This window comes from Madurella fahalii (assembly GCF_045866475.1).
Source record: "Madurella fahalii IFM 68171 DNA, scaffold_4, whole genome shotgun sequence".
NCBI lineage: Eukaryota > Fungi > Ascomycota > Sordariomycetes > Sordariales > Madurella > Madurella fahalii.
In genome coordinates, this window is record NW_027263974.1 from 4,433,424 (window position 1) to 4,447,102 (window position 13,679).

The following is a 13,679-nucleotide window of genomic DNA, read 5'->3' on the forward strand; positions in this document are numbered from 1 at the left end:
TAATACCAAAGCCAAATACGGTATCCTCGACGAAGATATATACAACTTTGACGAGACCGGGTTCCTGATGGGTGTAATTACCACTGGTATGGTTGTTACTACCTCCGATGGCTATGGGAAAGCCAAAAAAGTTCAGCCTGGTAATCGCGAATGGGCTACAGTTATCCAAGGAGTAAATGCTCAAGGCTGGGCTATCCCACTATTCATCCTTTTAAAAGGGAAATACTACCAGGAAAGTTGGTATCGAGAATACAATCTTCTAGCTACCTAGTATATCGGTATAACCGATAATGGCTGGACTACCAATGAGAAAGGCCTAAATTGGATTCGGCATTTCGATTTTCATACAACATCTCGTACCAAAGGCAAATACCGGCTCCTAGTTCTCGATAGCCACGAGAGCTACCACTCTGACCAATTCGAGGCCTACTGCTAGGAACACAATATTATCATACTTTGTATGCCTCCACACTCTTCGCACCTAGTCCAACCATTAGATGTTGGTTGTTTTGGACCGTTGAAGAGGGCTTACGGCTACCAAATCGAGGAACTTATGCATATGTATATCACACATATCACCAAATTGGAATTCCTTTGTGCATTCAGAGCAGCGTTTCTTACTTCTTTTACTGAAAAGAATATCCAAGGAGCCTTTGCCGGAGCAGGTCTTATACCGTACGATCCAGAAATGGTCATTTCTAAAATGGATATACGTCTCCGAACCCCAACTCCACCAATCTCGCAGCCAGATACGGCACTACCTTGGCAATCTCAAACACTATAAAACCCCCGAGAGGCCACCTCACAGAAAGACTTTATCAAAAGCCGGATATCCAACCACTAAGGCAGTTCTCCGACACCTATACTAGCTGCCGTAGACCAATTAGCCAAAGGTACGATAGCTGTAATGCACGAAGTGGCTCTTTTACGTACAGAGGTCTCGGCACTGCGAAAGGCCAATAAGGGGCTTAGTAAGCGACGGAGAGCCAAAAAAACACGTATACGGCTTGGAGGGTCTTTTACCGTACAAGAGGCACAGGATCTACTGGATCAAAAGGCTACAGATGAGCAGGTAATCCACGAAAGACGACAAGAGAGTGGTAGTACAAGGGGGTCTACTACGAAGATTCGGTGCTGTAGTACGTGCGGCAAGCCCGGTCATAATGCACGTATGTGTCAGGAGGCTGGAGAATCGTCCGATTCATCTATTTCTGGTTCAGTTATTGTTATTTCCTAGTGGTGGTGTTGTAATTGAGGATAGTAGTGGTGAGGTAGTGGAAAGTGGTCAGCTCGCTTATATAGTCAGCTCGCTTATATGGTCAGCTCACTTATAATATACGTTAATCTGTGGTTGTGGGTGGATAAGTCTTATTAAGAACTGGAAATGGGTGGATGCCTGGTTCATCGCATAATTAATACCTATTAGTACCTCCTCGGCTGCACGCTGGCAGAGTTAGTAAGTAATTACCTTAACATAATTTACGAACCTTGCCTCCCAAATCCGATTATCATCCAGCCTCGGGTATGAAAAAAAAAAAAAAAAAAAAAACCTGCCGCCTGCGGTGAATAGCTGCAAAGGCATGCAGCTGGCTTGAATTGCAAACACAGCAAAAACGAGCAGGAGATGCCATTATCACAATCCACGCTACATTTGCGCGCTGTAATACTAGTTTGATAGCCCAGTCTTACCAGCTAACTCGCATACATGTGTACCACACCCATTCTACTTTTTCCCTCCTCTCCTGGCTTAAAAGACCATTGAAATATACCCCACCCCCCTCCACCAAAGAAGAGCATGCGATCCATCCTCAAGTGCAGTAGACGATGGAGCAGCTGGGGAAGCAGGAAACCGGCAGCATGCAGTTCTCCATGCATGTAGAGAAACCTTCGTAATCCTTGCAGTCGGCTTGTCTTTCGACGAGTTTTGTGAGCGCTATTGTGACAGTCAGAAAACAGGGCACAGGGAAGTGGCGACAGAGCGCGTAGTGTAGTCCCGTGGGATGTTACGTACCTCGCCCGGAGAGCTCATCTATAGCCCTGGCTTGTGGCACCGAAGCGGCGTGAGTGCCCAGGACAAGAGCCATGAGGGCAGTAGAGATAGTAGTGAAATGCATTTTCGGAAAGGTCTTGAAATAGGCTAGCGGGAGGGGTTGGTGTGCTTTTATCTGTAGATATAACGATATTTGCTTTCTGTATAAGTAGCTGGGGTATGTGATGTGTAAATATCAAAACTTTGGAATTCTAAACGGATACCAAAGGGCATACTTATATGTTGAGTAAGACCTTCACGACTTAACTGCGTGCTGGATGTCGGTCCGACCTAATAACGAATCACAAGATATCTACCTGCATCATCATCTTCTACACAGTACTCGGAATAATATCGGTGGAATGTTAATGGTTCGCCTTCGTTCCTCCTCGCCACAAAGGATTCGTGGCAGTGATGTAGATCGCCAAGCCGCGCCTATCATCTACGCTTAGTCAAGCACCTGGACGTAGATATTCGGTCATAATCATAATAGAGCCTGCCGCGTACAGTGACTTTAAACGATTAGAATGATGTAAAACTGTCTTCCGATTCTACTCGGAGCATTACGACGTCGCATTTGGGTGCCTCTACTGACCAATCACGTGCAAATTGTGAACCTTCATCTTGCACCTCAAATAGCCGGTCACGATGAGTAATCCAGAAGCCCGGATAGGGCAATTCAAAAAGTTTTCTCTTCTACAAGAACTTAGCGTTTGTGGCAAAAGAGGGAAGCATATCGACAACAACATTAGGGGTGATGCCGACCCCAAACTTGAATAACGCATCGATCTATATACCGCCTATCCACGGATTAATTACTGGCGAGCACCTTCAGGCGGCCAAGGGAGGCCATACTTAGGTCGCCTCTGCTATCCAAGGCAACAAATGCCTTGTCCCCGGGATATCCCTCTCACCAAACGAAGAACACAGCGCACAACAAAGTCCCGCCCGAAATGATATTATTATTGCGCACCGTCCAGCTGTCTAACTGGAGCTATGATAAAACTCGAATTCGACAAAAGCCGCCCATGTCAACGATTGATAGAACAGAAGCCCAGACCCTCGGCAAAATGCTAATCCCAAGTTGAGTTGCGATGCCTCGTTTGACCTGTTAGGTCCGTGTCGTCGCCCCGTTTGTTCCCTTTTCTCACGATGTTTGCCACCTCGCGAAGGTGTTCTGTCAGGCTGTCTAACAATGTAAAGGAACCGGGTCTTTGCGATCCGAAAAAAAGAAATCAAACACAAAGTCCAACCCGTTGCCGCGGCCCAATGACCCAACCCCGTAGCGATTAGTAGTTTCCCCGGTCCTTTCCAAACGAAGGCTGGGAGAATGAGAATGATTTTCCTTTGTTGCTTCGTCGCCTTTTTTTTTTCTTCTTTCTGGGTCGCCTGTCTAACCCCGCTCGTCCCATGGGATACTTCTGTCAACGACCGATTTTGTCCCTCATTAGTACTGGGGGACCAGCACAGTGAGGTTGTAAGTCGCCCCGGCCTCGATGTTGGTGACCCGGGGCTCGGGGAGCGTCTTGTTGCCGTGCTTGACGGTGACATCGTCAACATCGGCGCGGCGAATATCGAGGTGGAACGTGGCGTCGCGGAAGATGCGCGTCACCTTGATGGCATTCCACGCACTAGGCAGTTGCGGGCGAATGGTGAGCCCGTCAACGTCACCGCGCAGGCCACACAAGCCCTCGATGAAGCAACGATACGCCCATGAGACGGTGCCGGTGTTGAACAGCTGGCTTGACCGGCCCGCCGTCCGGGGGAACTCGCGCCAGGCGCCTCGGTAGTAGTTCGGAATGTAGATGGGCAGCTGCCCCCTCTGCCGATAATCAGCCTCGCTGGGACCGGGTAGCAGCTGACGCAGAAGCGAGTACGCGCGGTCCTGCTGGCCACCCATCTTGTACAGGCTGTAGATGTAAAAGACGCCGGCATGGTTGTACACGGCGCCGTTCTCGGCCGACCCAATGGCTTTTTGCGTCACACGGCCAATGTCCTCGCGCATCTTTGTGAACGGTGGCGCGAACATGAGCACACCATACGGGGTGCCGAGCTGCGTGTCGATTTGCGGCAGGATGCGCGCGATCTGGTGCCGATTCGCGGCACCGCTGAGGATGGCGAAAGTCTGCGGGTTGAGCCAGATGCGGCCCTCGGGGTCCTTTTTGACGCCAAAGACGACATTGTCATCAGTAATGCCGCGGGCAAACCAGTCGCCATCCCAGAGGAACTTGTTGGCTGCTGCATTGCATTCGTCGGCACCCGCACGGTACCGCCTGGCCAAGTCGGGCATGCCCTCGTGGCTGCAGATGTCGGCCCACAGCTTCAACGCGTAGGCGGTGGCAAGCGTCAACCAGCCAGACACGCCCTTGCCCTTGTACCCGACCATGTTCATGGGGTCGCACCAGTCGCCCTGCGCAATGTAGCTGAGCCCGCGCTCGTCGCGCAGCTTGAGCAACCAGTCCATGGCGCGGCTGAAGCGCTCAAAGACGGTAAAATTGTCGCCGTTGGCGGTGCGGACCCGCTCCTTCAGCAGATCGTAATCGCCAGTCTCGGCGAGATACACATCCAGCGTGACCGGCAGCCAGACGCAGTGATCGGTGTGGGGGATCTGGTTGATGTACTTGAGCTCGGCGCCCTCGGCCAGCAGGATGCCGTCGGGCATGGAGCCATTGGCCTCTTGTTGGGAGACAGCCGTGATGAAGGCCCTGCGGGCCACCTCGGGATTGATGTAGTTCATGCCCATGTTGTCCTGGAGGTAGTTGCGCGTCTGCGGGTCCGTGGTCAGGCGATTGACGTCGCCGTGGTAGTAGACTTGGCGGGGCAGCCAGTTGTTAACAAAGTTGTCGAGGTCCTTGTCGGGTGTCTCGATGCGCAGGCAGCCTCGCCCGCGGGCCATGTAGGCGGCGTACTCGTCGGCCGTCCGCACAAACGCCTGCTTGCTCAAGTAGCGTGCGCGCATGGCGCGGATCTCGGCCTCATCGTAGGCGGGGCCGAACATGAAGCGGTACTCGCGCTCCTCGCCGGCGCTTAGGGCGACGCGGTACTGCACGGCGGCTGTCGGGGTCTCGTAGCGGGCGTCGCCACCGCCGAGCTGTGGCTCCTGCAGGGCCGACGGGTTGTGGAGCCCGCCCTCGCCCTCGAACGCTTGCTGGTTAGCCTCCCACGAATCGGGCGGCGTCTCGCACAAAAAATACGTCTTGTCCTTGAGGTACTTGTTCTTGAAGTATTCGGTCGCCTTCTGGTAGGGGGTGACGCTGCTGGCCACCACGCCGACCAACTCCCGGCTCCACTCGGCCGATTGGTTCATCCATGACATGTAGCCGATGGGGAAGTAGGGCGTCACGCTGATGTGCCGGGGCCGGCCCGAGATGTTGGTCACCTTGATGGTCCACAGCTCGGCCACGTCGTGCGTCGGCAGGCCCATGACCATCTCGACGCGGATGCCGTTCTGCTCGACGGCCCAGGCGACATCGCTCTTGCCCACCGAGAAGACGAACCGGTCTGCGGTGGCCCGCACGGGTTCGTAGGGCGCCGAGAACAATTGGCCGCTCTCGAGGTCCTTGATGTAGACGAATCGGCCGGGATGGTGGGCGTAGTAATTTTGCTCGGGTTGCATGAACGTCTTGGCTTCGATGTTGGGAGCATGTGCGTACTTTGCGGGCTCGGGCTGCATGAATTGCGCCGTGGCATACCCTCGGCAGGTGATCTGGATCATCATCTTCTGGTTCCACAGGAAGCCAGCGGCCTTGGGCATGGCGGTGGGGTTAATGAGTTCGTAGCGGTCCCCATTGTTAGCAGGGCGCAATATTGTGGCTTCTTTCCTCATCTTGGCGGTGGTTTGCACTGGAACGGGAGCGAATGCGTCAGGGAGAGAGCGTGGGTTGGCGTGGCGCGAATGGGTATGGATGTACGGATGGGAATGTGGGCGCGCGTGTGTGCGTGTGTGCGTGTGTGTGCGCTTGTGTGCGCTTGTGTGCGCTTGTGTGCTTGGGTGCGTGTTTGATTTTACTAAGTGGTATATCTTAGCAACTTCGTGTCTCTCTCTTTCTCTCTCTTTTTTTTTTTTCTTTTTTACTTTTTTCGGTGAGAAAGAAGAAAAATAGAAAGAAAATGGAAGGTTTGGGGGACCCAAGTTCGGAGATCGGATCCTGGGACGGGGCTCTATTTTGGTCCTCCCCCCTGTGGAAGTGTTGCTGCGAAACTCGGAAACGGGAAGGAATGCCAACGTCATGGGCGCACACGGGGGTGTCGGGTAGTCGGTGACGGTGGCCCGGGGGGCGTGGGTAACCCACGGCCTCTCAGCTGACCTGCCGTCCCAACAATTCCCATCTGCAGGGGCGCTCAACCGGGAGAATTGCTGCATGAAAACAGCTCACCGCTCCTTCACTTGGCGCGATGGCAGCCCAGGACGCGACAACCAGGGGGACTTGGCTGCGAGCTGTCATACAGCACGGTGGAGACACAGAGCGAACGTCGGCCCCCCGTTCTGCCGTTTTGGCGGCCATCGTTCTTTGCCATTCCACGGCGGCAGGGCGGGGGTGAAAAAAAGGGGGGGGTGTCCGGTTTGATGATCTGCCCCAGCTCGAGGCCATCGCGAGTTTGTCTTGTGAAACGGCCGAATTCGCCCATATTAGCCCGTGGCTGCCGATGGCTGATGGGTGTGCTGCCCTGCGGATGCAATGCCACCTTCCCCGACCCTCAAGGCCCCCACACCGCCCACGCGGGGGCCCGGTTTGGATCAGACCTTCCACCGTGTTCCGTTGCCCTGCCGGACTTCGGAGTGGCACCTGACACGCAAATTATTGTGCATTGGCCGTCCCAGATGTCGGACCTGTGCCTGGCCAATTGGCGGCGGCCAAGACAGGCAATCGCCGCCAACGGTCAGATGATGGGGGGAGACTGCAGCCTGAACTGGCCGGCGAGCGCCTGTGACTGGTCTACAGTGGCCTTCGGCCGCGGCGTCTTTCTCAACCGAAGCTGCACTAGGCCCAGAGCAGAAGTTGTAGAGAATCTTGGCCAGAGATTCCACCACAGTCGCTCAGATCGGCAAATAAATTGCCTCAATCCACCGGGTCCCGCCTCGATATTAAAGGTTGGGTAAATGGAATGCGGCAGAACAATCCGGGTTTCGGAGGCCGAACCACAAATGACATCACCTGAAGCCTGTCAGCGCTGCGGCATTCCCAAGACGAGCCCACGCGTCGCAAGCGGGACCGGCAGTTCTCGCCCAGGTGCGCCTCTGGGGCCACCCGCGGACTTGCTCGGCTGGCGACCTCGGCATCTTTTGCCGTCCGTCACCGGCACGGCCGTCCGCCGCCGGGTCCGCGCCAACAGACCGTCCTCGGGGATCCGTCCGGACCCTTTCCCGATACCGGGCAGGTCCAGCAGCCCAGCGGGCATTGAATGGAGCTGGGGGGGTGGTCCCGCCAGGGGGGGCGGTTCCGAAGGTCTGGAGCAGAACGGCTCGCTAATCTTCCCCCGCAAACTCAGCTCTTGGCATCTGAAAGGTTGCAACCGGTACCTTGCAGGCCCCCGATATGGTTGGTGGTGTCGAGGGGAGATGGAGGGTTGAATTGGGCAAACATATCGGCCTATAGATAAGAAGACCACCATGTGCGACCATCATGGCTTCCTGTCCCGGACGAGTCGGGCCCGCTGGCTGTTTCAGAGGCGCAACAGCACGCCATTGGCTGGGACCCTTGTCTCACCCGGGCCCCGAGCGCGACCGATCTTGGCGTGTAGATCACAGGACGGGATGACGACGCGGACGAGTTGCTTTGGACTCTTACACAATGCGGTTCTGTCCCCGGTGTGTCCGTTCCAAACAAAAATGCCGAGATTTTGCAGCCAACGAATACGCCGCCTGAGGATAATTAACCCAGCTGCCCTCCTCGGCCCCCCAGTGAATTGCGTCACGATAACGACAACCAAAGAGCATGGACTCGAGCACAAGATGGCACCGTTTATAGACAGTCGTGTTAATGGTTGACCACAACGGAGTAGCCTCACCGGCAACGTGAGGACTGCACATTGAGCTCTCGCACTCGACCTCGCTTTTGTATAAATGAACTGCTGGTGTGACTTCGTTGTGCAGCACTAGCCGTATTACATATGAAGACGCAGAGAGTTGAAAGTGATGTAGAGTGGTGTTGATTACCTTAGTCCCACGTTTTGAAGTCCGGGGCTTCCATCACAAACACACAGGGCAGTTAGGTAAGGTACCTGTCTTGCCAGCTGATAGCCAGCTCCTTCAGGCGGCTTCCGCTGTTCAGTGTTCCCGAGCGACCCGCCGTATTTGCGCTCGCCCAATAGCTTACCATCATCGTCATACAAGTACAGAGGATGCTGTGATGTCAATGGAATGCAGGGAGTATAGGAGTGCTGACCATTCATCAAGGCTATGCCCTTTGCTAGAGCCCTCTCGTCAACGCTACACTGACCTGAGCCTTTACTTGGGGCAAATCCTTCCGGTACGCCCTCCACAAGTCGAGACACACCTCCGTGAACTCTCGACACAGCGTAAATCGACACCGAAACACGGCGGCTCCCCCTTCACGCATTGCTCATTGACGCACCTCTCGGCCCCGTTGCAAAATACCCCATCACTACAGTCACCGTCCCCGCTGCAGTATCCCGGCCTCTTATCCGGCAAAAAGACATCGGCCCCAACTCCAAACCTGCTCACCAGGTCCACAACCTCCTTCCGAATCACAAAGCTCCTCTCCCCATTCGCGTCCAGCCCCAATGCGTTCGAGACGAGCGCTCTCAGCCGCTTCTCCATCTCGCCCGAATACTCTTGGGCAACACTCCCCTGCTTCTCATCCACATACGCTTGGGCCAGTAGCTCGACCACATTGTCCAACAAGTCGAACGGTATACTCAAGACGCCTCCCACGGCACCGTCAATCACGCTCCTCTTGATGTCGTCCCACACGCTCCCCAGGCTGTCCCCCTTCAAGAGATGGGTCACGGCCTTGAACACGGACGACGTGCCGCCCAAGACGGCCGTGAGCAAGCCGCTCAGGAAACTCACCCCGCTGATGTTGAAGTCGATGTCGGTGTTCTCCAGCTGGGCCGCGACCTTGACGATGGGCCGGATGGTGAAGACGTAGTCGCCGGCGGCGTCGGTGCGGACCAGGGCGGGCGCGAAAGTGAAGAGGACGGCGACCCGGGCCCGCGTCTGCACCCCGCCGGCGACGACGAAGCTATCGGACCCGAGCCCGACGCAGCTGCCCAGCACGCGCGAGCCGAAGCGTTGCTTGACGTCGATGCGGGCGGCCAGCTCGACGGGCAGCTCGGCCACGAACAGCGCCGGGTCGCTCACCGCCAGCGGGTTGCCCGAGAAGTCGAGCGAGGCGTCGGCCAGGAGCTTGGCCTCGGCGTGCGTGTGCTGCACCGACGCCGTGACGGTGCAGCTGTGGCCCGTGTCGATCTTGCGGTCCGCCGGGTCGTCGTAGGCGAAGAGGATGCCCGTCCGGTCCACGCGGACGTGGGCCGCGGCGAGGGCGGCGCTGACGCGGTGCGAAACGACGCTGCAGAGGGCCTGCACCGTCGCGTCGCCATTGGTGCACTCCAGGAAACCGATGACGGGGTCGAGGATCTCGCGGAGGCGGAGGTCAGGTTTGGAGGGTCGGACGGAGATGAGGGATTGGCCTGTGCCAAGGGAGGCGATGGAGAGAACGACGGCGGGAAGCAGTGCGAGCTTCATTTTTGAGAGAGAGAGACTCGGCGATGGTTGGGTTTCTCTTTGGTTTGGTCTTGGGGCAACGGGTCTGGGTTGAACATGGCTCAGGTGCAGAGGGGACGCGGTGAGTTGACGGCTTTATATAAGGTAGCTTAGACACCGACGAACCTACCGTCACGATCATGGCCAATGCAGTATGCAGGACGCTTAAAAACCATGCCCCAAGGGTTCACTCCGGAGATTGTCCTGCTTTCAGCTTCCTACCCAAGAGAAGACTCAGCCGCAGCGATACAGCGTTGTTGCTGCACGTTTTCGCTTACAGATATTTGGGAACCAGGCGGGGCAGGTCGTACCTCGGTAGCAACGTTCCTGGGTGCAACCACAAACGTTGGGGTAGACGAATCTCAATGTTACTCTCCGGGCTGGTGGTCTCAATCGGGGAATGAGAGGCGAGGTTGTGCTGCTTCGGCTGCCCTCAACATCCGATTTTCAGCGCAAAAGTATTGATGAGATTACCCGGGTGCAAGGCAGATTCCGGGCCGTCCTCTTGCCGCCTGTGAGCTCGGCGACACATTGTTCGTGGGGAGCCAGGGCCGTATCATTCCAATAGGGTAGTTCCCCAGTCTCTAGTTTTAGACAGGTCTGCGGGACGCCGGCTCTATTACTACCCGCGCCTCTTGATCGGTACCATCTCACACGCCCGTCGTCCGTATATGGAGGTGGTGATATCAAGCTTCGGGTGGGTATCATGCTCATCGCGCCCGTCGCCGAACCGATCCATCAGTTGTAGTGATGCGGGTTAATTCAGAGTTCCAGCTTTTGAGAAGCAACGGCAGATTTAATGCTTATTCCATCGAGTACACCGTGGGTGACTCAATTGTTGTGAGGCACGTCGGCAGTGTGCGTCTTGCGTGAGACGTATTCCATGCCTTGCTCCTTGCCCGTGTTGGCGCCGCTCTTGGAGTGCTCCTTGCGGGCCTCATGTTCCTCCTGAGCCATCATGGCTTTGGCTTCGCTCTTGCTCGATGGATCCTCTGTCGATTGTTTAGCCGGTCTATGGTACATGTCAATCTGCGCCTCCAGAAACCTTGGACATACTAGTGATGTTCGGGTCAACATTCGGAGCATTTCCACCCTTCGGAATTTTGAAAGGAATCGAGTGCGCCGCCAAGTAGATTTAGATGCGTTGTGCTGTTGGTTTAAAGGAAAAACAGGCCTATAAGACGAGGTCTGTTCATGTTGCTGCCGCAGCTGGTATATCTATGTAATGGGAGTCCTCCATGACGTACAGACTATCGATATTAGCTATTCATGACGTAGTTGCCGTATGGTAAGCTGCGGGGTTGAATCATGATGGATTGTTTCTTATCACTCATGCGTACCCGCCTACAAGTAGAACCCTACATACGGGGTAGATAGCTTAGGTAACTTGTGGGTGTCCCCTATTGCTATCGTCGCGCCACGTCTAGTACATAGTGATGGATAATTACAATTTCTTTCCATTGCTTTCCCGTTAATCCCCATTTGATATTGGAAGTTTTTATTTGATCCCTAACCCTACCAGGATAGTGTACCCTACCATGTCAGCGACGTGCGCACCTTGGATACCGGGCGCCTGGTCAACAGTGTCCTGATTAGACCAGCTTCAGCCGACGGAGTTGGGTAGAGGTTCAATATTTCATGTCCCTGTCTTGTTTGCATGCTGCACTAACCCCGCCTATACGCGCCGATATGGCAGTGATCGACATGCCCAGAACCCCGGGCGGCTGAATGTCGTCAATTCACCTCGGCCCTAACATCATGATGGGCATTCGAGGACCTACCATAGTACAAGTGGTCACAGAAAACCTGGCTTTAGTGGCTTGAGCTGCGTGACATATGCATAAGCGGGAATCTGTCCGTGGGATGATGGGCCCCTAAGTCTCTTGGCAAACAGGGCGATGTAGCGATTAAAACGTCCGGCAGCCTGACAACCAGCTTCTCTTTCTCTCAGAGCCTGGTCTCCTTGAATCTCCCATGCGTCTTTCGTCAAGTCACATCCTTGTATGATGCGACTCGGCCTTGCGCTCTTTCTCTCGGCGCTGGGAGCGGCAGCGCCCTCCGAGAATGTTGAGGAGCGTGCGATCAACGACCTTGGCGATCTGGCGGGCGAACTTGGCATAACTGCTACCTTTGACTATGTCATCGTAGGCGGCGGCACTGCAGGTTTGGTTCTTGCCAACCGACTCAGCGCTAATACGAGCATCAGCGTTGCCGTTGTTGAAGCGGGCTCCTTCTACCAGATCACAAACCCCGTCCTCGGCCTGACGCCCGCTGGCGATATCCTTTTCGCTGGCGCCGATCCTACAGACACGAACCCCCTCGTTGACTGGAACTTTGTTACGGAGCCTCAGGCTGGGGCAAATAACCGGAAAATACATTATGCCCGTGGGAAGTGCCTCAGGGGTAGGTAAGTGAAATTCCTGACCAAGTCGTGATGCTTGCAGATTCCAAGTTCCTAGCTCTGCTCGCAACTTCATGATCTACCAGCGCGGAAGCAAGCAGTCGTATCAGCAGTTGACTAATCGTCTGGGCGACGACAGCTACACGTGGGACAACCTGCAGCCGCACTTCAGGAAGAGCGTCCAGTTCACTCCTCCGTCCAACACACGCTTCGTGAATGCTAGTGCAGAGTTCGTAGACTCTGCTTTCTCAACACAAGGTGGTCCGTTGCAGGTGTCATATGCCAATTATGCCCAGCCGTTTAGCACCTGGCTAGAACCTGCTCTCAACGAGATCGGCGTGCCGCATACCGACGACTTCAACAGTGGCACTCTCATGGGCGCCCAGTACTGTGCATCAACCATTCGGCCAGAGGATCAGACCCGTGATTCGAGCCAGACATCATTCCTCAATGACGCCAGGGGAAGACAGAACCTAAAGGTCTATATCAATACCCTCGCCACCATGATCTTCTTTGACGATGACAAGCGCGCCACGGGGGTCAGAGTAGAGAGCAGACCTCTAGGCTTGATCCAATACACACTACACGCCCGGAAAGAAGTCATCCTCTCGGCTGGCGCCTTTCAGAGCCCCCAGCTACTGATGGTATCCGGCATAGGCCCGCGAGCCGAGTTAGAAAAGCATTCGATTCCAATCATCGCCGACCGCCCGGGGGTCGGCCAAACCATGGAAGACCACGTCTTCTTCGGTCCTACCTAGCGCGTCAACGTTGAGACGGTTACGCGTGTGGCCAACGATCCAGCATTTGTCCTTAGCCAGTTCCTCGGGCCTTATACCCTCTAGAAACAAGGACCCCTAACCAACCCGGTGTCTGATTTCCTCGGTTGGGAAAAGATCCCTCGCGCTCTCTTGCCAGACCGTGCAATCTTGGTCCTTGACGCTATGTTTCGCCCCGACTGGCCCGAGCTGGAGTACATCACCGCTCCGGGGTACGTCGGCGCCTTCTCCAACTTGTTCACCACCCAACCAAAGGACGGTTTCAACTACGCTACCATCCTCGGCGGGCTTGTCGCCCCTTTATCCAGCGGCACCGTCACGCTGCGGTCGGCTGACGCGAGGGATCTGCCGGTTATCGACCCAAACTGGCTGACCGACCAGACGGATGTTGACGTGGCTATTGCGACATACAAGCGGTTGAGGGCCGCATTTGCCTCGGATGCGATGCAGTCCGTGTTGTTGGGCGGCGAGGAGTATTTCCCCGGCCCCGAGGTGGAGACGGACGAACAGATCTTGGAGACGATCAGAGAGACAGTCATGACGGTCTGGCATGCGGCTTGTACGTGCCGGATGGGTAGGACAGAAGACCCGATGGCCGTGGTGGACAAGGACACGAAGGTGATTGGGGTGCACGGGTTGAGGGTTGTAGATGCAAGTAGCTTTGCCTTGCTGCCGCTGGGGCATCCGCAGAGCACCGTGTATGCTTTAGCCGAAAAGATTGCGGCGCAGATACTGGACGGGCAGTAA

General features: G+C 55.4%; 5 protein-coding genes across 5 annotated transcripts; 2 read left to right on the forward strand and 3 right to left on the reverse strand.

Moving 5' to 3' along the window:
- Positions 1–3,476: 3,476 nt before the first annotated feature.
- Positions 3,477–5,855, reverse strand: MFIFM68171_08279 (Glycoside hydrolase family 94 protein; the record flags this gene model as incomplete). Its single annotated transcript, XM_071063699.1, has 1 exon — positions 3,477–5,855. One exon carries the CDS (start codon positions 5,853–5,855, stop codon positions 3,477–3,479), a length of 2,379 nt encoding a protein of 792 aa, XP_070919800.1.
- A 2,622-nt stretch (positions 5,856–8,477) lies between these two features.
- On the reverse strand, positions 8,478–9,737 carry MFIFM68171_08280 (uncharacterized protein; the record flags this gene model as incomplete). Its single annotated transcript, XM_071063700.1, has 1 exon — positions 8,478–9,737. One exon carries the CDS (start codon positions 9,735–9,737, stop codon positions 8,478–8,480), a length of 1,260 nt encoding a protein of 419 aa, XP_070919801.1.
- An 849-nt stretch (positions 9,738–10,586) lies between these two features.
- MFIFM68171_08281 (uncharacterized protein) lies at positions 10,587–11,295 on the reverse strand (the record flags this gene model as incomplete). Its single annotated transcript, XM_071063701.1, has 3 exons — positions 10,587–10,747; positions 10,812–10,848; positions 11,275–11,295. 3 exons carry the CDS (start codon positions 11,293–11,295, stop codon positions 10,587–10,589), a joined length of 219 nt encoding a protein of 72 aa, XP_070919802.1.
- Positions 11,296–11,761: 466 nt separating this feature from the next.
- On the forward strand, positions 11,762–12,914 carry MFIFM68171_08282 (GMC oxidoreductase; the record flags this gene model as incomplete). Its single annotated transcript, XM_071063702.1, has 2 exons — positions 11,762–12,162; positions 12,215–12,914. 2 exons carry the CDS (start codon positions 11,762–11,764, stop codon positions 12,912–12,914), a joined length of 1,101 nt encoding a protein of 366 aa, XP_070919803.1.
- A 183-nt stretch (positions 12,915–13,097) lies between these two features.
- Positions 13,098–13,679, forward strand: MFIFM68171_08283 (Glucose-methanol-choline oxidoreductase C-terminal domain-containing protein; the record flags this gene model as incomplete). The annotated part of the gene is made up of 1 exon (XM_071063703.1): positions 13,098–13,679. One exon carries the CDS (start codon positions 13,098–13,100, stop codon positions 13,677–13,679), a length of 582 nt encoding a protein of 193 aa, XP_070919804.1.